The sequence below is a fragment of the Amblyomma maculatum genome, chromosome 1 (assembly GCF_055883805.1).
Source record: "Amblyomma maculatum isolate TAMU_Amacu chromosome 1, ASM5588380v1, whole genome shotgun sequence".
In the NCBI taxonomy this organism is placed as follows: domain Eukaryota; kingdom Metazoa; phylum Arthropoda; class Arachnida; order Ixodida; family Ixodidae; genus Amblyomma; species Amblyomma maculatum.
In genome coordinates, this window is record NC_139344.1 from 491,606,073 (window position 1) to 491,628,403 (window position 22,331).

The following is a 22,331-nucleotide window of genomic DNA, read 5'->3' on the forward strand; positions in this document are numbered from 1 at the left end:
AAAGTGGTATACAACACTCAGCCAGTGGCGAAGCGCGCGAAAACTGCATGCCAATTACTTTATCTAGCAACAGCTATCTGTGATCGGAACAATAGTGGCAGTGCCCCATTTTATCCACATGCATGTGTCACTGTCGCTGTCTCTTGCGCTGTCGTATAGGTGGCATTTTTACGCAGTTTTCCCGAGCTCTGTCACTGGCTGAGTATTGTATACCACTTTCGCTCACGACTGTACAGTTGTCTATGGAAGATAAACAGGGACTTCGGTTTCACTTTACTATATCAGAGTTTACTATGCGGGGTTCTACTTATATGGACTCTTGTGAAAATATCTACTGTCCAGTAACCAAACACACAGCACAGTCATCCTGAAAATAACAGCTTGAGGGGCTAGTTAATTAGTGCTGCATAATACCCAGAAATGTGGCGCAACAAACACAAACACATGCATGTTTTTGTGTTTATTGCGCCACATTTCTGGGTATTATACAGTCGTCCTGCTTTATTTTTCACGTTTTCGAGCGATAGCACAAGTGCACTGGTCCACGGTCAATGGATGCGTAAGAATACTCTTGCCAGTTGAATTCGGGGCCTTTTTTAGCTACAGAGTTGGCACCTGTGAATCAAGTCCCAACATCAATATATGCTGGTGTCATCCTGACATCCCAACAACGTTCCATTCTGGAAAGTGTGAAAGAGTATTTACAGCTCTGTGAGAAAACTTGACCTCGGTTTTTATTTTTATATTTTTACAATTAACAGATTACGTGAGCGTAAGCATGTGCCAGAAGGCAGAACATGAAGTCCCGGCGGCCCATGACATGAACTAAAATGAACATCTGCTCTGGTGGCTTCTCTGCAGTACATAGGTGTCAAGGGGCGCAGCGCACGCGCGCGCGCGCACACACACACACACACACACACACACACACACACACACACACACACACACACACACACACACACACACACACACACACACACACACACACAAGCCTACAAGCAGGCTGCGCCTAAGGGCAAAATGAGGCAAATCAGCTGAGAGCAACATTGATACACTTACATATGAAGGCCGGTTCTCGGGTAAGCAACATAAAAAAAATGCTGTAACATTCAGACACGACGGCGGCTTTTCTGCAGTGCAAAGAGCAAAGCAAACTCATCACGACCTAATTGCCGATATAGATCAGTATTCAGGTAATAAATATGTCAAATCCTTAATTCTGAACGGGTCAACCTTCTTTTTTATATTTTTATTCTGTAGAGAAGTTCAGCAACTGCCTTGAAAGTGCAGCTGGTAATGTGAAAGGCTTTTGAATGGACTGTTCAAAATTCACAAGTAATTTACCGAACTGCCTGCTATATCAGCGAAACCACAATGTTAAACTACATTTTTCCACAGTATTGAAAATAAACACGCGCCTAATATTTCTTTGGTCATAAATATGACCATTCATTGGCTTCCTTAACTCAAACGTATTTAATTGTGACGAACAGCGCGGGCTCGTTTCACTATCTTTGTTTGGTACGTGTCATATATCGTACGTACTAACATGTTATTTTGTAGATAGCCTGTAAGATATTGTTTATCTGCTCACTAAACACGTTTGTAGGTACCGGCTTTCCTGGCTCTAAATAAACAGACTAAAATGAAAAACGTTTAATTTCAGTCGGAATAGTTTTTCCAATTTGGCACTCCAAATTGGTTAGAATGAACTGTCAATTTTGAAAGAGGCTGAAATTGTATACATGCAGTAGGTATATCAAATTATCTGGGTGATGCATCTATCGTATATATAGGACTATATATAGGAAAGATGCATCACCCAGATAATATAAATTTATTTATATATCATTTATAGTTATAATAAATTATATATGTGTGTGTGTGTGTGTGTGTGTGTGTGTGTGTGTGTGTGTGTGTGTGTGTGTGTGTGTGTGTGTGTGTGTGTGTGTGTGTGTGTGTGTGTGTGTGTGTGTGTGTGTGTGTGTGTGTGTGTGTGTGTGTGTGTGTGTGTGTGTGTGTGTGTGTGTGTGTGTGTGTGTGTGTGTGTGTGTGTGTGTGTGTGTGTGTGTGTGTGTGTGTGAATTGGACCTCACAACCTACAAGGATTTCTTGGTATATAAGCTACAAAATCCTCAAGATCAACAAATATACAAAAGGATATTCCAGGGTCAGCCACCATAGTGGCTTTTGCAGATGTCTTTGCGATAAGACTGTTTCGTACAATGTCAACCTTGGCTCTAACTTTGCTATGTAAATTCCACGGCAATTAAAAAAGCAACCACTATTTTTAAAATAACAATTAATATGGGAAGAGAAGACGTGAATTAATTATTCAGATAATCATTGACCATATTAATACATGCAGTGCAATTAATTTCCCTTAATTCATACCAATATTGTATACATTACAGAAAATAAACAACTGATTGCAATTATACACTATATCTGAAATTATTACGCACAGTGATCAATTACGACACATGGAAAGTAACCAAACAACACCAAGAAAATTACTTTTAAGCTCCTTCCAATTATTGTCATAACACAAATATGCTTGAACTGCAATGAATCAGTGCGATTTTCTTTATATTTTGTTTAATACCACTTCAAGACATATTTGTTGTTCGAAGTTGACAGTTTGCGCACGTTTATTCTCAAGAAGTCAACAGCTACTAAACGCATACTCCATGTATTCACAGGAGGGAAGAGCAGTACTTTTAAATCCTCGATGTAACAAGCGTCGATATATCGAAATCCTCGGTGTAATGAAGCATTTTTAATTTGCTTGTCACAAATTAACTTCGTGTTCATAGAAGTTGCACCATATACATTTAGTTTCACTATAAGGAAGCAAATATTGCCGCACTTTCTATGAAGCGAAATTGCGTTGCTAGCTCAAGAAGAACGCGAGAAATTGTGCCGCGAGTTGGAAGGGTTAAGCGGTGCGCGTACAGATGCGCATACCGGCGAGCGTACATCACCTACTGGTTAAAGCGCCTGCGCCACCTGGGGTAGTACGGGCGAGGTTTGCGAACGTAGTGTTGGCCGAATCCACTAGGCGACGCGACCAACTCCGCAGTTGTAAAGCCCCTGGAATTACGCAGTGGGACTATCAGCAAGACCAGACGGGACAAGGAGCAACTTTCGCAGCATGTCTCCCCCGCCCCTGCACACACAGACACACACAAAAAGAACCCAAAAAAAAAAAGCGTGCAAAAAACGTCTTTCTCCTATTTGACAACGGCAACAGGCAATGAATGCGGCGCGCCTTTAGCGCTGAAAGGGAGCCGAGCTGCAATTATCGCAGTTATTTACTCCGAAGGGTGGTAAAATTTTGGAAGGGTCGGCATATAAATGATCACAGCCGCATGACAGCTTCATTTCCCAAATATAACTGAACTGAAAGATCTGATGGAGACGTAGGCGCCGGCTCATCGCCGATTGTTCACGAGCGTGCACTTTAATGTCGTATATAGGTATATCACCCAGGGTCAGTGGCATAGCCAGAAAGTTTTTTCGAGGGAGGCTGACGTTGCTGCTCAGCCTCCTCCGTATCGAGATGCCTTTCACAAATTTGTCACCTCTCAACTGAGCCATAAATTCTGCATGCCGGGATGCAAAATTGCACGGAAGAATGGTGGTACCCTCCGGGGCTTCCATTCCATCGAGTATCATCATCATCATCATCATCATCATCATCAGCCTGATTATACCCACTGCAGGGCGAAGGCCTCTCCCATATCTCTCCACTTAACCCGGTTCTGTGCTAGCTGCATCCACTTGACCCCTGCGAACTTCTTAATCTCATCCGCCCACCTAACTTTCTGCCGCCCCCTGCTACGCTTTCCTTCCCTTGGAATCCAGTTTGTTACCCTCAGCGACCATCGGTTATCCTCTCTTCGCACTACATGTCCTGCCCATGTCCATTTCTTCTTCTTAATTTCCACTAGAATGTCGTTAACTTGAGTTATTTCTCTGACCCACTCTGCACGCTTTCTATCTCTTAATGTTACCCCTACCATTTTTCGTTCCATAGCCCTCTGGGTTGTCCTCAACTTAAGTAGAACTCTCTTGGTTAGCCTCCACGTTTCAGCCCCATAGGTGAGTACAGGCAAGATCCATCGAGTATGCTGAGCATTTATTGTTTCAGACGAAGATTATTCAATTTATCGAATGCAGAACTGAAAATTCATCGTAGCCAGTTTTCCAGCCATACAATTAAGGTTAGTTCTAATACGTAGTGTTCCTAACGGACCCGCAGATGAAATGGTTGTCTGCACTCTCTCCAGTGTGCTTATATAACTTTGATTATAATGCAGTATCTGCATACTATACTGTTACGAACAGACGAGGACTCCCAGCAGACCACTTCGACAGAAGCCTCATAAGCCCTCCTCTTGGCTACGCCCCTGATATCACTAGTGGCGTAAATCGCGGCTGCAGCCGCGGTCCGTGACCGTCCTTTCGATTTGTTCGGGTAGTGGGACACAGCGTATATGCGAATGGCTCAGCAGAATTAGATGTCAGAAAGCATATATATGTGTTGCAATCGCAATCTTCCTAGAATAGCCATGCAACGATCTACGTGTGTTAGTGTTTGAATTAAAGCCTATATGTTATTTGCAGTCAGTATATAGGGACTAGCATTATAATTTAAGGTATAGTCTTGCGCGGACGCCTCAAAGCTATTTTTTGGTGCCCTTTTCAATTGTGCAGAGATTTGGCGAATGCGCGAGACAGGCATTGACAGTGTGGCTGGCATAGGTATATTATAGGCATGCGCACAGGGAAAAAAAAAGAAAAAGAAAAATAAGGGGGGGGGGGGGGGGGGTAATCTCAGCGGGGCGCCAAGTCAATTAGTTTATGGTCATGCAGGTTTTCTTTTTTTTGTTTATGATACTGGCGGCTGAGTACCCGTGATGCAATTGCATTACAAGAACTTCTCACTTGCCACGTTTGCATAAGCCGAGGACTCAAAGAACTCGTTGTGAGAACGCGTCGTCGGTAGGCGCGAAGCTTGTTAAATTTTTAAGCCCACACTATTCCTTTTTACGCTTCAATGGCATCACGTCAAACAAATGTTTGGTAAACAAATCCTCATCATAATTTGCACTGCTATTTGGCCGTAGGTACTTTGGTGAGAGGGGGAGGCGCTGCGCGATGATCGTCGCACACTATAATGAACCCCGAGCACGCCTACGGCTCCGGATGTACACGAACAAAGACAACGCCTCGTGAGCACAAAATGTCCTGTGGACACCTTGAGATCTTAATTGATCACCAGAAAAGACATCGATAATATCTTCAACAAATATGTTAAGTCGTCTGGAAGCTGTCACGGCAAAAAAAAAAAATCATTGTGAGGACGCGTGTGTGATTGATATGTTCGATTATCGGAGGTTTTCCTAGTGGACATAGAATCGCGCATGCAGTGAGTGCTTCGCTGCGGTAGTTTATGTGCAGGGCTTAATGTCAGGGGGGTCTCGGGGGGGGGGGGGGGGGGGGGGTCTGACACTCCTAGTAAAATTTAAGAGGGGTCCGAGACCCCCCGAGCTTGAATGTATAAGGACCTTATGAATGAATACAAAGCAGGCAATTATTTTTATCCTTGTCAGTGGTATAATCGGAAGATTTCTTCTCTGGCGTTTCGACAGTTCCACAGTGAGTATTATGAGCCTCTAACACGTTTTCGAGAACGAGAAATGGAGAAAAATAATAATGCTTTCTCCCCTTCGAATAAAACGATTTGCAAGCAGGCAAACAGCCGCTTTCTCTCTTTCCCTCTTGATTTCCCTTTCCACCAGTGCTCGGATCGCCCTTCGATGGAGCCAAACTTTAAGCAGTGTCTATGTGTTGAGCACTATATATAGGGGCGGTGTATCTTGGCGAGGTATGTCTTAATTATAGCCTTCGAGTAGACAGGTTATCAATGGAAAAGGTTTTCGTATGCGCATACAATCCTTCTATATCTCCACAAGTCGTCTTGTAACTGTGTGCGCATTATAGTAAGCTAGATGGCTGCGAGATGTACAGAAACGTCTAGTAGACGGGTGGGTGCCATGTAGCCGCTTTCGATTCCCCGAAACTTTGAAAAAATGGGCGGGAATGTATGGGTTCGTACACGAGCGAAATCTCTGTTAAGCATGGTTTAGCAAGATGTACACGGTTTGAACTGAACCTCCCAAGCTTCATGTTAAGAGCATCGTGATAGCGCCTGTAACAACGCAAATCCATTGCGCGAATTTTCAGAGCTTTAGCTCTAATTCTGCCACTCGTGAAGGTCATCTGACGCCGGGATTTGCCTCAGTGTGGCGCATGGAGCCAGCGGCGCCTAGTGTTCCTACAGAAACACTAGCGGCGCTCGCAATCTTTTATTTCTCACATCTGCTGCTGCTTCCTCACACACCTGCCAAACTTTATTCGTACCGGATATCTCCAGAAATATACGTTGCCTGACAGAATGACCGCAGCCTCCATCTACCCTTTCCGGCCACCGCTGCCAATTGGGCTCGCCTCCTAGGACCTCCCCCTTCAAAATGCTCTGTGGTATCCTTGATCGAGGTTCGCAGACAGCCATGAATGTGATAAACCGCAGCAAACCGTGTCAGGTTATGCTTAATCGAGCTTCCATTCTGTAAACTATGTTTGCTCTGGTTAATTATCCCAGCCATTTTAAAATCTTTTTTTTTTTTGCTCGTTTAAGCAGATTTTGGGGGATAAGGCGCCAATCTATATCACTTTTCGATGGACACCTACACAAAGTGCTACGCGACTATTAATTCATTCCGCGATTTTCAAAATATTGTTTGGGGCTCAAGAATTCGTTTGCAGCATCTAATATGCAATGACATCGCCGTTATTATTTATGTATTTGATACCTCGACAAATTATAAACAGAGGACGCACAGCACGTCAGCCCCCTTCGAACAAAATTTCTCGCTGCGCCACTGGCGCGGACGGTCTCCTTCCCGCAAAGAGTGAGCGTGGATTCTCTTCTGGGCGCTCTTCCTTGATGCCGACGAAAAACAGTTATTTCCGATATCCGTCCAGGAAGCGCAAGCGTAGGCATGGTGTTGCACGGGCGTATCTTAGCTGGATCAGTTCTGCTTCCTTGTCATCACTGTTAAGCGTGGCCTCCACGGGGCGCACGAGGGGCTTTAGCACAAGCGAGGCGCCTACGCGCCGAGTGCCGCGCCCTGACAACACTGGAAAAAGTACGCATCTCCATGGAGCGTCTCTGGCTACAGTGGCTAGCTGGCGTACTCGCTCCTGTGTTGTTGCAAGACTTCGTAGGCTGAAAATGACCGAAACAGTTCGACTGCTACTTTAAGTTTGTCCCGGAGCGACTTCCATCGCCTCGATGCTGTTTGTGTGATAGCAACACGAGGATTTTTAAGCACATTTCACTTATTCAATGCTTGCCGTAAACAATGCGCTGACCTGCGCGCGGTGCTCCAGGAAGCAATAGAGGCAGCACCTCAGACGCCACCTCTCCGCACATAGCTTCTCTAACTTATTTATTTTTATGCTGTTTGTGGCTGGCGAGCCACAGCTGAAGCCCTTCAGCCACAGCGAGTGCCGTCGCTACACTCCGGCGATGAACCTTTCGTTGTCGATCGACTGACTGTATGCATAACTCTACGCAGCGCAGCACCAATGTAAAAAAAAAAAAAAAAAAGACAGAGTTAGATCACAGAGACAGCGCGAAAGGCATCCTCTGATTGGTGCACGTCAACTAATGACCGGCGAGCCACCTCTGCGCCAGCGCGAGCGCGCAGCAAGCGCCGCGGAAATATCTGACATGGGACATATATCTATCTAATCGGCGCGTCACGCATGCGCAGACAGACTCAAGCGAACGTTCGTGCGGGGCCTTTATGTCCGCCGTTGACTTAAAACAAGGCGTTTGCGGGCAGAAGAGAACTATTTATAGCGTCAAGACGGGAAATATTTGCTACCGCTTGTCGGCCCAATCCAAAGGCGTCTTCCATTTCAACGGGGGTCGGACACGCCGAAGTGTCCACGCGGAGAATTTCCCGCGTGGCTTCGGTGGACAATCGAAAAAAAAAAAAAAAAAAAAAAGGAACCTACCGCACAAGACACGCAGACGCGTATGCCGTGCGCGCGCTTCGAAGATATATGAATTGTCAAGTGACTCCATCAGCCAGTAGGCGGGAAGCGAACGGGAAACGAATGTTATACTCTGAAAATTTGCAGTCGGGGGGTAGAGACCCCCTTACCAGCATTTTAGCACTAGAACCTTACCAGCACTAGGACCAGCTGAGACCCCACTTTCCGTGCTCGATTGTATAAGGGCTGCACGAAAACAAAGCAGGCTGCAATTTTTTACTTTTGTCAGTGGTTTTCACATTCCTTCGCTAATTGTTGACCCAAGAAGAGGAAGAGCGAAGCAGGCTACCAGCTGCTTTCTTTCTCACTCTCTTTATTTCCCTTTCCATCTGTGCTCGAATCGCTTCGTGACCTCTTTACGGTGATAAGACTGCTGGAATGGCCTGCAACGACATGCATGAGGGCGGTGCAAGCCATTTGAAGGGCGAGAACTTCAAAGCCTACCGGTGCAGAAGTAGATTACCTGCACAGCGCGGTGCGTCATGTCACCAGTTTTACTTCTGAAAACACTACACGCAAAAGGGTAGAGTACCGCTCTTTGTGGCGTGCCTCTCGTGCACATGAGGATTGGGTTTGATCTCGTATCGCCCACTCTGATATGTACTTGGCGATTTTGCAAGAATTCTTTGGAGTAGTTAAAGTTGCGGACTCCGCAGTGCGTGCTATGAAGGTTGTCCAAGATTTCTGAGTGCTGACATGCGGTGCCAACACTTTTTCTTTCTTCAAGTCGACAGTCGAAAGAACAGGTAATTGGTGCGTGGCAGATGCTACTGGTTTTCCAAGGCTCTTGTTGAAGTAAACGCATATTGAAATTCCTAATAAAACTAAATAATTACTTTTACGCACGGAACACAAACGCGTACTTCGAAAGATCGCCTCACATTAATTGCACCCATAACTGTCGTATCCTACCTCTAGGTCTCAGCTTTTATTCCCAGACCTTTCGTTTTTCGGCAAAAGGAGAGGCTTTGTCCTGATTTGACTGGAAAAGAGACCGACGACTTTCCTGCAGTATAGGCAGACGAAGAAGGGCAGCCGTCAGAAGTAGCAAGCTTGAACCCTTCTTTTGCACCTTTGCAGCAGTTTAAAGAATACGTGCGAGCTCCCAAGAGACGAAAAAAAAAAAAAACACCTCGCTGTCCTTGTTTTCGTATTTTGTAAATAATGTACAAAGCTCCCCCTGTCCTTTTTTTATATTGCTCCCCTCTGTACTTCCCCTCGCTGTACTGTCAATGTCCCCTTTTCTTTCCTTCCGGGCACAGCTCGGGTGCTTCAGATTTTAGATAGCAGTTGCCGCGGCCGGCAGCACACTTCCATCCTTTTTGATCATTCAATAAACCACTACCACCACCACCACCACCACCACTAAAAATGAAAGTTAAAAATATGAAGTTCCCGCAAACCCACCGGGTTGCAGTTTACAGTGGTTCGCCAGTGGTCATCACTATTTAAGAGTACGCTGTACTGTACGAGTTGTAAGAACACATCTCCCCCACCAGCGAAAAACAATTAGGACCAACGAGTGAGAAAGGGCACCCCGTTCGTCTTTTCTTTCGTTGATAATCTGTCTGTTTTGCCTGGTCCTCTAGAGAGAGAGCGGACGAGAACCGGCGTATTCAGTATATTGTGGCCGATGGCAGGTCCTCTAGATGATCATCACACTTGACATATGATTTCTCTTCAAGAAAATCCCACCGTATTACTAGACCCATTCCCTTTCGAGCAGGCATATCTAAAATGTGCTTAAAACAAAATATGCATACAACATAATAAAAAATATATAAAAGCGGATGCTACTGTTATTGTTGTTCGTTCTGGTTGTTATTTACGCCCTTTCTGCTATGAAGGTTACATTAAAGGAACAAGGAAATTATAAAACCAAACTTAGTAATATAAAATAGATTATTCTACAAATATATGCGCTGTCCAATTTACTAAGCAGAGGGTAAAATCTCGCACAATATATTCAACTACACTAATGACCACTGAATGAAATTTGGGCATGGAAATTAAACGTTTAAAATGCCTTTTTAATGGATATGAAATATAGAACAAAGAATAAGTCTAAAAAAGCAGTTCCACGCGAACGATGTACACTTAGGTTAAGAAAGTTCGAGTAAGGCGTATTTCAATCGCACTGATCGTGCTCATGAACTATGGTCAGTCAGAGACTTTTTATTTTTTTTTTTTATTCATACGGTTAACCCTCTATATGAGGGTCATTACAGGGAGGGAAACACATACAATTCTCTTCGCTAAAATACACTCTATAGAACAGAATTACAAATTTGCACTGTAATGCTCCAAGAACGACTTAACACCTATCTCAAATTTTTCTACTTCTGTTTGGTATAGAACTTCGCTTGGCAGTTCCAGATTTCTACTGCATAGGGAAAAAAGGAGTAGCGATATACATCACTACGTGTAATAATAGGATGCTATACCTTACTGTTATTTTTTTCGTGGGCAACGCCTCAGAGGACGTGTAACATAGTGTTGTTTATTAACTTTTACTTTATCATTCATTATCAGAAAAAAAAAAAGTTTCAATTTCTGCTTTGTTCTTCTCATTTCTAGTGATTCTAACTGACACTGGTTTAACATTTCTGTGACTGAGTCAGTGCGCCGGTATTCAGAACATATAAAACGTGCTGAAATCCTTTGCAATCTTTCCAGTTTTCATTTTAAACCCTTTTGAAGTGGACGTCACACTGCACTTGCGCACTCTATGATTGGCCGCACGAATGTCTTGTACGTAATCAATTTAATTTCTCTAGTCGCATTCGGCAACTTTCTCCGCTGGAAACAAAGCTTCTGATAGGCTTTTAAATAGATATTTTCAATATGGGTGCGCCAACACAGATTATGTGTTAGTGTCACTCCCAAGTATCTAAAACGTTTTACCTCATCTAAAGAATTTTCACCGATATTATATTGAAACGGCATAACATTCTGCTTCCTTGTTACATGCATTTGAGTAGACTTTTGGTAATTTATTTATGCCCCATTTCAGGCAGCACGAGTTTGACTGAAGGCACCTATTTAAATTCATCTGATCTTCCGGGGAAGCCACAGGAGAGTAAATTAAACAGTCATCAGCAAAAAGTTTCATTTTGACAGGTGATTGAATGATAGGAGAAATATCATTTATATATAACAAAAACAAAAGCGGACCTAAAACGGAGCCCTGTGGCACCCCCGACAGAACTTCACGCTTATCTAATAGTGTGCTTTCTACCTTGACAACTTGACAGTGGTTACCTAGATACGCCTGAATCCATAGTACTATATTTTCACTGATTCCTTATCTGCGCAGTTTAAAAAGAAGTTTATGATGCGGAACTTTATCGAAAGCCTTCGCGAAATCCACACAGACCACATCTACCTGCTGACGTTCGTCTATAACCTTGCAAAAATCGTTCACTGCTTCAATCAACTGCATCGAAAGGCCAGTCCGAAAACCATGCTGGAACGGACACAAAAGGTCGTTCATTTACAAAAAATGAAGGATGCGTTCAAAAACCTTGCAACATACGGAAGTGAGTGAAACCGGTCTAAAGTTCTTTACAAGAAGTCGATTACCGTAGCCTTTAAAAACCGGAGCTACTATAGCGCTGCGCCAGTCATTAGGTAAAGAATGATCACTTTTCAAATAAAATTTGCAAGTAATAGGACAATCACTCATCACACCGTTTAAGGAATTTCATCGGTATTTCATTAGGGCCGCACGATTTCTGGGAGCGTTACTTTAGTTTATGCAATGAAAAAGGTCTACTACAAAAGTGGCTGCGATCACAACTGGCTCATTTACAGCATGCTACATATCGTCAAATTCAGACTTTAATGCGAATAGTAGGAAAGGGTGAAAGTGTGTGTGTGTGTGTGTGTGTGGGGGGGGGGGGGCGTTGGCCCCTCAGTATGTACACAATTTGTTTAGAGAGCGCCCCCCCCCCCCCCCCCACACACACACACACACTTCCCCGATCCAGTTCTGGAGTTATTGCGTGACCGCTGAGTGATGCTCCACGCGGCATGTCTGCAAGGTGAGGTCTAAACGGCGTATGACGCCGTTTTTTACTGCAATGAAAGCAGTTTTAACTGTGCCAAATGGGCCACTTACGCAAACTTCACCTTCCTTCTTTGTACAGAACGCCTCGGCCAAGTCACGTACCACCTGGTTACGGCTCCTCTTCAAAACAATATCTGCCAATAAATGCAGGCATGCGTTATCGCGTGTAGCGTCTGGGCATGCGCCATAGTGGAGGGGTAAATCTGACCCAGTACCCGATTTCATCCAAAGCTGGTTTTCTTTTCGGCGATCATTAAAACAAAGGCCTGTCTGTCCGATGTAAACCCTGTCACAGGTGAGATGGACCTCACAGACAACACCCATCAGGCATCTGACGAAACGAATGGCATGATATGCTTGATGCAGTCCGCCTTACTCCTCCCTTCGGACATAATCTTAAGGCACAATGAGGCCAACTTGCCTACGGTGTGCCGGCGGTTTTTTTCAGTCCCGTGCAAGTTGGCCTCATTGTGCCCTCTGCGTTCTGTATAAAGAAGAAAAATAAGTTTGCGTAAGTGACCCATCAATCAGATATTGTATCAGAATGAAGGCAATATTTTTACACTGCGCTTAGTGTGCGACTTGACAGGTTGAAGTTATATAAAGTTTTTTTTTTTTTTTTTTTTTTTTTTTTTTTCCAAATAAGATCAGTCGCGAGTCTGCGCTTGTGGGGTAACTTCTTGTCCTTGCATATTTGTCCGCAGTACCCCCCCCCCCCCCCCACCCCCACACACACATTTTTTTTTTAATTTATCATGATTGACCGACTCGCCCAACGACGCTCCCTCTCTTAATAATAAACCACTACCACCACCAACTGATTCTTTAAATCCACACTATACTTACTAGAGGTGCATACCTTTCTCAAGAAAGAATTTCGTTAATTTCTGATGCCATCGTTCGGAAGCTATATAATGAGAATTATCCTTAGTAAATACCTGGTGCCATCCAACTCTAAAAAAGCTGAGAAGTCGATGTAAGACTGATTACAGAGACAGAGCAAGCAGATTACGTGCTTCCAGGTCCCCCATATTCGCGGAAACAGTTAATTCAAGAAGATCAAGTAGAATTCAAATACCGCACACTCTCTTATGTTACCGGTCGGTTTTATAAGCTTATAAAATTGTGAGAAATTTAGGCAATGATTTTTTTTTTTTCAGCGGGAAATCATTCTAGCAGTCCTTGCAAGCGTAATTCCTATGAATAAAGTTCACTCGACTTACGGCTAAACTGTAAAACCTAATATTAAAAAATAAATAAATAAATAAATAAATAAATAAATAAACGATGGATGTACAAATGAAATGTCTCGACAGCACGCAGAAAAAAGAAAAAGAAAAAGGAGTATCAATTTCAGACATAACCGCGAAGTAGTTTGGCGCAACAAAAGTTTTGCCACCCCCCTCCCTTAGCTGGCTGCAGCTTTTTCTTTTTTTACGCTGTACGCGCTTTAATTGTAGCTCTGCGTTAGTCCCAGTTCTTTTCTCAACCAGCAGGCCATCCTCTCTCTAGCTTTTTTTTTTTTTTTTTTTTTTTTTATTTTATCTCCTTATTCTCATCTGTGTACCCTTTAGTTCACGTTTGCGGCACTTTTTCTAAAGGTCGACAGCTCTCGACCCCCCCCCCCCTCCCCCCATTTCTTGTTCCCTTGTTTCCTTTCTACATGGCGACAAGTTTCTTTTCCGGTCCCCTTCCACTTGTTCAGCCTCCCTGTTTTCAAGAACCGTGAACGTTTGGGCGAGTTGGTCAGACGTACTTGACATCAAGGGCGCGGCAGACAGAGACGAGGACAGTGCCTCGCCTCTGTCTGCCGCGCCTTTGATGTCAAGTATCCCTGTTTTCGCCGCCACATAAATGCGCCGCGGCCGTTTTAGCCATATACATCCCTTCTGCTTCACGCCGCGTCGTTCGCTGTTCGCGTACGTCGTCAAGTGTGGTTTTAATTTCCCAAAGCATCTATTTATCGTTCAGAGCAGACAACGCGCTGCAGTCGGCGCTGTTTGTACGTGAACGAACAAGAGTTTTTTTTTTTTTTTTTTTTTTTTTTTTTCTGTTAGGCTGGCTTTGGAAAGGGCATTCGCAGTTTAAAAGAATTATAGTAAGTATGGTTGAAAGCTTTCCCGTCACGGCAAGAAAAAGAAAACACACAATAAACCGGCGACGACGACAAATCGCAGGATTTCAAGGAGGAACGCGACGATGGGGAGCCGACCGCGCTTGCTCCGACTCTGGGCTGTGCCGAGCGGGGAGGCGGCAGACAACCTAGAAAGTATTTCCAGGGACCGCAGTTGGGGCAAGGGCAGTACCAAGCCGAAACAGCACAAGAAGTCAGTCGCCTGGGGAGCTCGTTTCCCCGACTGAACTTCCCGGAATTCAAGGTCACACACCTGCCTTGACTTTAGCTCTGGGGAACTTCTGCCCCTATGCACACCATTAAGACAACTCGGCGGCGCGCCTTTGCCTTCCGCCAAAAAGGGAAGGATATTCCTTGTCACCGCTGCTGGCGCCAGGCAGGAAGACATGAATGGGTCGCTACCTTCCATTCCGGCGAGGTGGCTGACCGCAGTGAATGGAACCCTCGCCTTCGCTGCCGCCGCCGCGGCGCCTCCGATGACCGCCGATCGCCGGCAGCCCCTTGGCGGGAACCACGCCCAGACGGCCATAGACGTCCGACGGTCGACCAACGGACGTCCTTTTTCGGACCTTCGGACATCCGACGGAAGTCCGGTTATGTTCGATATACGTACAGCGGACGTCCGTCGGACTATCGTTCGTGGATCCGGATCGCGTCCCACGGACGTCCGACGGGCAGCCGGAGGCGGACATTCGGACGTTTCCCGGAACATGCTTGCAGGGCCCGCTATTGGTGTAAAAACTTGCCAATAACATTCGTGTAAAGCTCAGCAAGCATGTGCCATGGAAATTTCAGTCACATACTAGTGCTCAATGCCTTTGTCGTGAGAGTAAAGCAGACAATAGAATATGCAACAGGTTCAAGTTTCCTGTTGTCTGCTTTACTTTCACACACAAAGCACTGAACAGTAGTGTGCAATTAAAACTTCCATCAAAGAGGCACATATGCTAGCTGAGCTTTACACAAATGCGCCATTCCTGAAAACATGCTAAGTGCATAGGCATGCCAGCATGCGAGGTTGTAAAAAAAGCATTTTTTTTTGCTTTATTGCAAAAACTGCATGCATAAATAGTCTACACTAAAAAAATATCGATGTTAAGGAATGGCGTGGTAAAATGCAGGCCAACTGGAGTATTAAGAATCAGCTTGAATAATTTTTTTTAATTATCCTTGCCCGTGACAGCTCTTCCTTGGGGAGGTGGTGGAGGAAAAGGTATTTATTGAAACCTAATATTTCGGAATTAGCGAGGAGATGATCGAGTTCTCTGTGGGCAGCCTCCACAGGCCGGGATTCCAGGAGCAGTTACTATCCTGTGCATTTGCTCGATCAGCTGTTGCTGGTCTTTCAGGCCTAAGATGGAAAGAGCAGGCTGGGCTCCTCCTGCAATAGAAGGGAAAATGAAATTCAAGTTATCTGTGCTGAACTTTGATTACACATCTCCAAGGGCAACTGCCAGTTTCTCTCAATTGCTTTTTCCAGGTGGCACTGTACGCATGCATCTCCATTCAGAACTGCCACATACTATATAGAAAGGTCATATAACTGCAGCAAAACCCATGCAGAATAACAAAAGATACAAACGTAGTTTGACCAGAACCTGGCATTCAGTATTTTAATGTTTTTATGTCGTCTTTTTGAACATGCCACTCTGACCAAACATGGCATGTTATGCTTGCTGCTATGCGCCCTCAGCAATGCCCAAGACATGGAGTGCACATGCAGAGAAACTAAGCATAAAGGATGCTGTATATGAACATAAAGCACAGCCAGAGCATTGCAGTATTACACAGGTATGCATTGGCGGCAGAAACCTGCATTTTGAGCGGTTTAACAGGCAGATTTCTAGTCATTGTTCCTGCTCTGAAAAGAAGTGATCAATAATAACATCATTTAAAATTGTTACCTTTTTGTTCTGTAAACTGCACATTTCGCTGGTTTCCATGTGCCCTCTACCGAAGACATTCCCTGGGCGTGTCGGGGGTATATCGACATCAACATCTAGGCTACAAGCGTCTAGAAAGCGTCTCCTTAGAGCAGCTGCGACGAAGTAACTTATCTGATAACATGCAAGCTGCTGCAGCAGAATAAAGATAGACATTTGACATGTGGCTAAAGCCCAATGTGGAAGCATAGCCCGCCGCAGTGATTGCGCAGTGTTCATGCTTCTACAAGAGTTAAAAGTAAAGTTAAAAGTAAAGTTATTTGTTTACCCACAGCGCTATATGTGACATTACAATAGCAAGGCTTATAGTCACACAAAACACAAAAAGCTGACAACCACAAGCTCCTGATGTATTACCGGCAGCATGCAGCATGGATGTTAGTTACTGAAATATGGCTGCACAATTCTGGCAACCAGCTGCGCATGTATGTCATGGATTTCTCAAAGATGCACAACAAATTACAAAAAAAATAATGGTATTTATAAATGCAGCCAGCTGTTCACAAGAAACACTGTAGCTTATTTATGGGGAAGGTAGTGGGCGCCAAAGAAACTGCCCCTGTAAAGGCGCCTAATTTGCCCCTATGTAATATCGGGGACAAGTGTGTGGACTACACAAACTGCAATCAAAGCACGTAACTTTCACATCAACCAGGAAACTCGGACCATACTTGTCGATGTGAAAGTTGAACGTTAGTTCTTTCATGTGTGGAAGAGAAATAAGGTCACAATTCGTTTACATCGCAATTCTAGTCCAAAATCTACACATACTGTCCAGAGACTTCCACCCCCGCAGTATAAGCCACCACTTGGGTAAGAGATTAGTAAAAGAAGTGTATAAAAGACATTAGTGCTGTTGGACAGCCATAGCTATAAAAATGGTATTGACATTGGAGTACTGCCTTAAGGCGGGGCCTAGGGCATTACAAAAGCAAGAGTTAGTGTCCGCTGGTCCTCATTTGAACGAACAAAAAGAGGGGGGGGGGGGAGAAATCTACCTCAACTACATGTTTTGAGTGACACCAAGCCGCAGTTAGTATTAAAGATATCACACAGTTTTGTGGAAGATTTGGGAGCGCTTTGCTGCTTTTTTACAGGACTAGACAAAAGAGCTCACCATCTTCAGAAAGGCGCGTTATTAACAAATGAAAATAGTGAATTTACTGCATCTGGCCACAACAACTTGCACACGGAGAGGAAGATGAACTGAAAATTTTATACATGAATGTACGTATTTACAACAGGTGAAACAATGACCATGATCTATGCCGAAGAGGAAAGAGATCAAAATTTAGCTCAGAACGAGTTCTCCAGGCCGCGGGGCCGTTTCATTAACTTCGGGACTCCGCCCACATTTCTCATCCCCAATGACAACGAACTCACACATGACTGGCTAACAAACATTTTGGCATGTCTTTTCACTTTCATAAGTTCTTCACCCTCTCCCTAATACAAGCAATGCAAAAGAGACAACAAATTCGTTTCACAACAAACAGAATTTAGAGAATGGACCTCGAAATGATTGGCTCACTAGGTCACATGCCAAACTCTCTCCCCTAAGAAAAAAAAAAAAATTAGAACCCATCAAAACGGTGTCCCACGTGCGCAACCAATGCCCAAAGCTTGCATCCTTGGCGGCTCCTTTTACAGGGCAATTATTGCAATTATTGGCGTCCGAGTCAGCACCATTGCGGACCACATCAGAAGAGCCAACCCACATCCTCCCGCTCCGCATCATACTGTCACTGTTACACACTTGCCCTTTTTCAACGCCGCCGTCTCCCACCATTGTTGACATCCAGGGTTGGAATCCTCAACGAGACCCCACTCAGCGCGCCTGCACTGAATAATTGTCACTTTTATGGGCTCCCCAACAAGGAAGCGGGCCTTACACCCTTCAACCTGACAGTGTTTTTTCTTTGAACGATAAGCAGTTCTTCCAAAAGAGGTGCTCGTTTCAAAGCTGTGCTGCCTCCGGGTCATGGGTCCAGTCAGCGTACTAAGGACCCCTTAGTACGCTTAGTACTAAGGACCCCTTAGTTGTATACTCTTCGTAAAGCTCCTTAAATAAAAATGAGCCCCCTACATGACACAGCAACGAGAACAAACTGCCTGTCCCCGCGTCTTCGAGTGCCACAGCAAAGTCCTCGGAAGAGGGGACTTCTTTCCCTCTCTGCCTACGTTTCCGTTAAGCACTGTAGCTGCTGTAGCTGCCTCTCTGTGCGCGTCTCTCCGCCTCCTGTCCGAGGGCAAGTGGGAGACGGCTGCAGCTGGGCATTGAACAGGTGACCCAAAAAGAGCAGACTAATAATGGTGCCTAGCATACCCACCGATCCCTTACAGAAATCATTAAAGAAATGAAAGCAACACATCAGATAACGCTACAATGTTTCTAAGTGCAAAGTCGACAACTCCAAGTCATATAAATATATGTACATCTCCGCACATTAACTAGACAGAAACAGTGCAGAGTAAACTAATAATTCAGTGTCTAGCAACACTATTAAAAGGGGATAAAGGCCACGGGGGGCTGCGATTATTAGTACCGTTTTGCCTTTAAACTACAATAACATACTTGTTGCAAGCTTAAAATCAAAGATTCACACCTGTCCCACCCACAGCAATGGAACACACATCTGACTCAAGTCTGCAGAGAAAGAGCAAGCTAGACTATTGCAGACGCACCCTTGGTTATTTTTCTGGCATTTCTGAGGGTGAAGAATCCGACTTGTCAGTAGCATGTATATGAATAAGAATCCTATGACAGTAAATGCATCAGATTTTCTGGAGTGGCTTTTCTTTGCTGACCACACATGAGGTGAGCTATAATTTATCCAACTTGGCCTAGGTTTATTCTACGAATAACAAAGCTATAGCAGGTACACAGTCGTCCACTCAGGCTGAACATGCGAGTGCGTGGCATGCACTTTTTGAGATGCCACTGCATCCATCACAGCTGCACACTGTAGCGAAGAGGCAGACAGCGTGAAGTACCAGCCTCTAGTCCCTCTACCACCACTGGGGTCCCAAACTAGGGACCCCTTGTTTTTGTCAGGACAGGCCCCCTCAGGGTCAGCTAGTGAGTAACCTCCTGTATTTGTATCTGATGGCAATGTTTTCCACCACCACCCACAATACGCAGCTGCGCATCATAGCAGATGTGAAGCAACAGTTCCTGGTCTTTCTATGCATAAGCCACTTTGCCTTGATGCATGCCTGCGCACCATAGTAAAGAGGCAGACGACATGACGCAGCAGCTCATGGTACCTTTACACATGAGCCCCCCCACTGTACTTCAATACGCACCATAGCAAATATACAGACTACGCCACACAGCAGCTCCTGGTCCCTCTATGCATAAGCCATTTTGCCTCAATACGCACCTGCGTACCTGAGCGAAGAGGCAGACGTGAAGCTGCAGCTCCTGGGCCCTCCATGCACAAGCCAATTAGCATCAATGCACGGCTGTGCACTGTAGTAAAGAGGCGAAGAACGTTAAGCAGCAGCTCCTGGTCCCTCTACACATCAGCCATTTTGCCTCGATGTGCATCTGCACACCGTAACAAACAGCCAGATGTGACAAAGAAGCTCCTGGTTTCTCTACACATGAACCACTTTGCCTCAATGCACGTCTGCACACCGGAGCAAAGAGGCAGATGACGTGAAGCTGGAGCGGCTAGTCCCTCTACGCACAAGCCACTTAGCCTTGATGCATGGCTGTGACGGATGCATTGCTATTTTGCAAACTGCATGCCACACATTCCCATTCAAGCTAAGAGTGGACGACTGTGTAAACGTAAAATACTGGTTATTTACTTCAACGGACAATGACAAAAAGTAACATGGTGGACAATGTAAAAAGAATTTGCTGCATAAAGTTTGTTGAAACCAGTTCTACATCCTACATGTAAACAAGCTAAAACCTTAATGTCGAAGGGATGTCCTGTGTGTTTAAAATCATCACGCTCAAACAACTTCAACACTGACAATCATGATTCAATATTAATAATATAGATAATGATACAATACTCACTTTTAGCCATACCAAAGAAATGAGAATGCAAAGGGATGTTGCTGTTTTTCCCCCGTGGATGACAGTTTTCCATGTTCAAAGTGCTGCTTCCTGTTGGCTTACGAAATCGGCTACAGCAAATGGCATCTGAAAAATTTTTGGAAGCCTCATGCTAGTCTTCAACGAGAAAAGCATTGCCATACAGAAGCAGAACACAAATACTTTTACAACACACTAAAAGCACCAACTGCGGTGCTGTTTTTAGGATGACTAGGTAGAGGTTTTGCTGTAGCAAGCCAAATGTTAGCCTTCAATAAGGAAAGCATTCCCATACAGAAACAGAACACAAAAACTTTTACAACACATTAAAAGCATCAATTGCACAAATGCTTGTAAGATGACCAGGTACAGGTTTCTGCTATAGCCCACATCATGTGACCAGCAGTTATCAGAAGCCTTGTATGTGAGCATGATGCCCTAGATTCAATTTATGGCTATCACTGTATTAACAAGCATGGGTTTAAAGCTACTTTAATATGATAATCTAAGAACATGGTAAGAGCTTTCAGTGCGAGACATAAGCTCAGTATCATGCACTATAAGGTGCTGCATGGCTCTAGTGTAGCTTTGGCATTATCTCGCTGTCAATAATGCAATGAAGTTCTGAGGAGCCTTTGAATATCTGTAAGGACAAAGCAACAACAATTTTGTTTTCATCTCACTTTTGCTCAACTCGTTTGTTTTTTTGTTTTTTGTTTTTTTGAGCCCGACGCTTGCATGGCCTCCCAGTATGCCTGTTTTGCATAAAAGAAGGCGTTGCAGGCACCAGAGCTCACAGCCCAACTGTATCGCGGCGGCGGTATGTCAAATTCCTGCCAGAACCGCGCAGAACAACGGGTCAAGAAAAAAACAAGTGCTGACTTTTTTTTTTCTCTCATCTCCTTGTCCGGTTGTTCTGCGCGGTTCGGTCCCACATGCATAACCAACATGCGCAAGGTGCTGTCCTGGTTTGTCAAAGCTGAAGGAGAGTACTAAACCTTTAGTTATTTAGTAGCTACAGCCGTTCCTTCTAGAAACTGTAGTTGCCGTAAAGCTCGAGAGAGAAAGATCAGCGGCTGTCCATTAAAAAAAAAAAAAAAAAGAAAAGAAAAAGAGAAAAAAAAAACAAAAAAACTCGCGACGTTTTCACAAGTGTAGGCATGTCGCACGATGGGCTCGAGGAGTGCAAAAGTTTTCTCGTATAGTTTTTACAACTCAGCACGTTGCGCATGGTTAACAAATTAACTCCTTTAAAGCTCAGGGAGGCACTCCTTTATCAGAGAAGTTGCGCGGCTTACTAGCGCAGCGTCCAGTAATGCCGAGGAAGATGGCCCTCAGACTTGAGGCTGCACTTTAGTTAGTCGGCGCGGAGCCATCCTGTCAGTCTCGCCTAAAACACTCGACCGTTCGGCTGCCCAAAAGCTCACCACTATCGGTGCATCGAAAAGTTCCACTAAAGAAACAAAAGTTCGGTGAAATACTTACTTTGGAATCGGCGGGTGAACAAAGTGTGCCAGCCGCACCAAGCCACAGCAAAAACAATGCTAGCAGTGCATTACAGCCGTAGGTATTTGTAACTGCGCAGAAAATGCAGAACACGGAAACGTGAAGCCATCTTCCATGACTAAACGTCAACTTGTCAGGTGGATTGGATTGGCTCATTTCAGATTTTTTTTAGGATAGGTTCGGTTTCGTTCTTTTTGAGCTTGCTGCTTGCTGCGTCTGTTCAGCCACTGATTAAAATTTCACCGAAGCATCATGATAGAAAAATGTTTAATGGTCATTTAACTTTTAATCAAAAATTTTTGATGGAAGAATTCAACGATGAAACATGCGGAAAATAAAAAAAAAACTGTTTAATGGAAACGCTTTCTATCGCATCGATTCGCTCTGGCATCATATAATGCAGACTTGACGGCATTACTGATTTATACGCAGTTCAGACGAGCACGACGACTACAAACTATATCATAGCTGTGTAAAAGCAAATCCAGTGGC

General features: G+C 44.5%; 1 protein-coding gene and 1 long non-coding RNA gene across 9 annotated transcripts in view; both read right to left on the minus strand.

The window, feature by feature from the left end:
- Positions 1–434: 434 nt before the first annotated feature.
- LOC146210246 (uncharacterized) overlaps positions 435–22,331 on the minus strand; it is a 45,124-nt gene continuing 23,227 nt past the window's right edge. For 2 of the 7 annotated variants that reach the window (XR_014708419.1, XM_084608579.1), the window contains one exon: positions 439–680. Coding sequence is in view for 3 of the 7 variants with exons in the window: in XM_084608579.1 (XP_084464705.1) it covers positions 623–680 (58 nt within the window). In the remaining 4 variants the exon portion in view is untranslated. Of the gene's footprint in view, positions 681–1,062; positions 1,134–2,991; positions 3,097–12,256; positions 12,340–22,331 lie in introns of all 7 variants that reach the window. The other 5 variants (XM_084608574.1, XR_014708424.1, XR_014708420.1 and 2 more) reach the window with 5 other exon arrangements.
- On the minus strand, positions 15,396–21,967 carry LOC146210247 (uncharacterized). Of its 2 annotated transcripts, none has more exons than XR_014708417.1 (3): positions 21,819–21,967; positions 20,316–20,441; positions 15,396–15,720 (listed from the first exon to the last, which is right to left on the minus strand). It is a non-coding gene; the product is annotated as an uncharacterized LOC146210247 (long non-coding RNA). The 2 variants fall into 2 exon arrangements; XR_014708418.1 differs by lacking the exon at positions 15,396–15,720 and adding an exon at positions 17,077–19,832.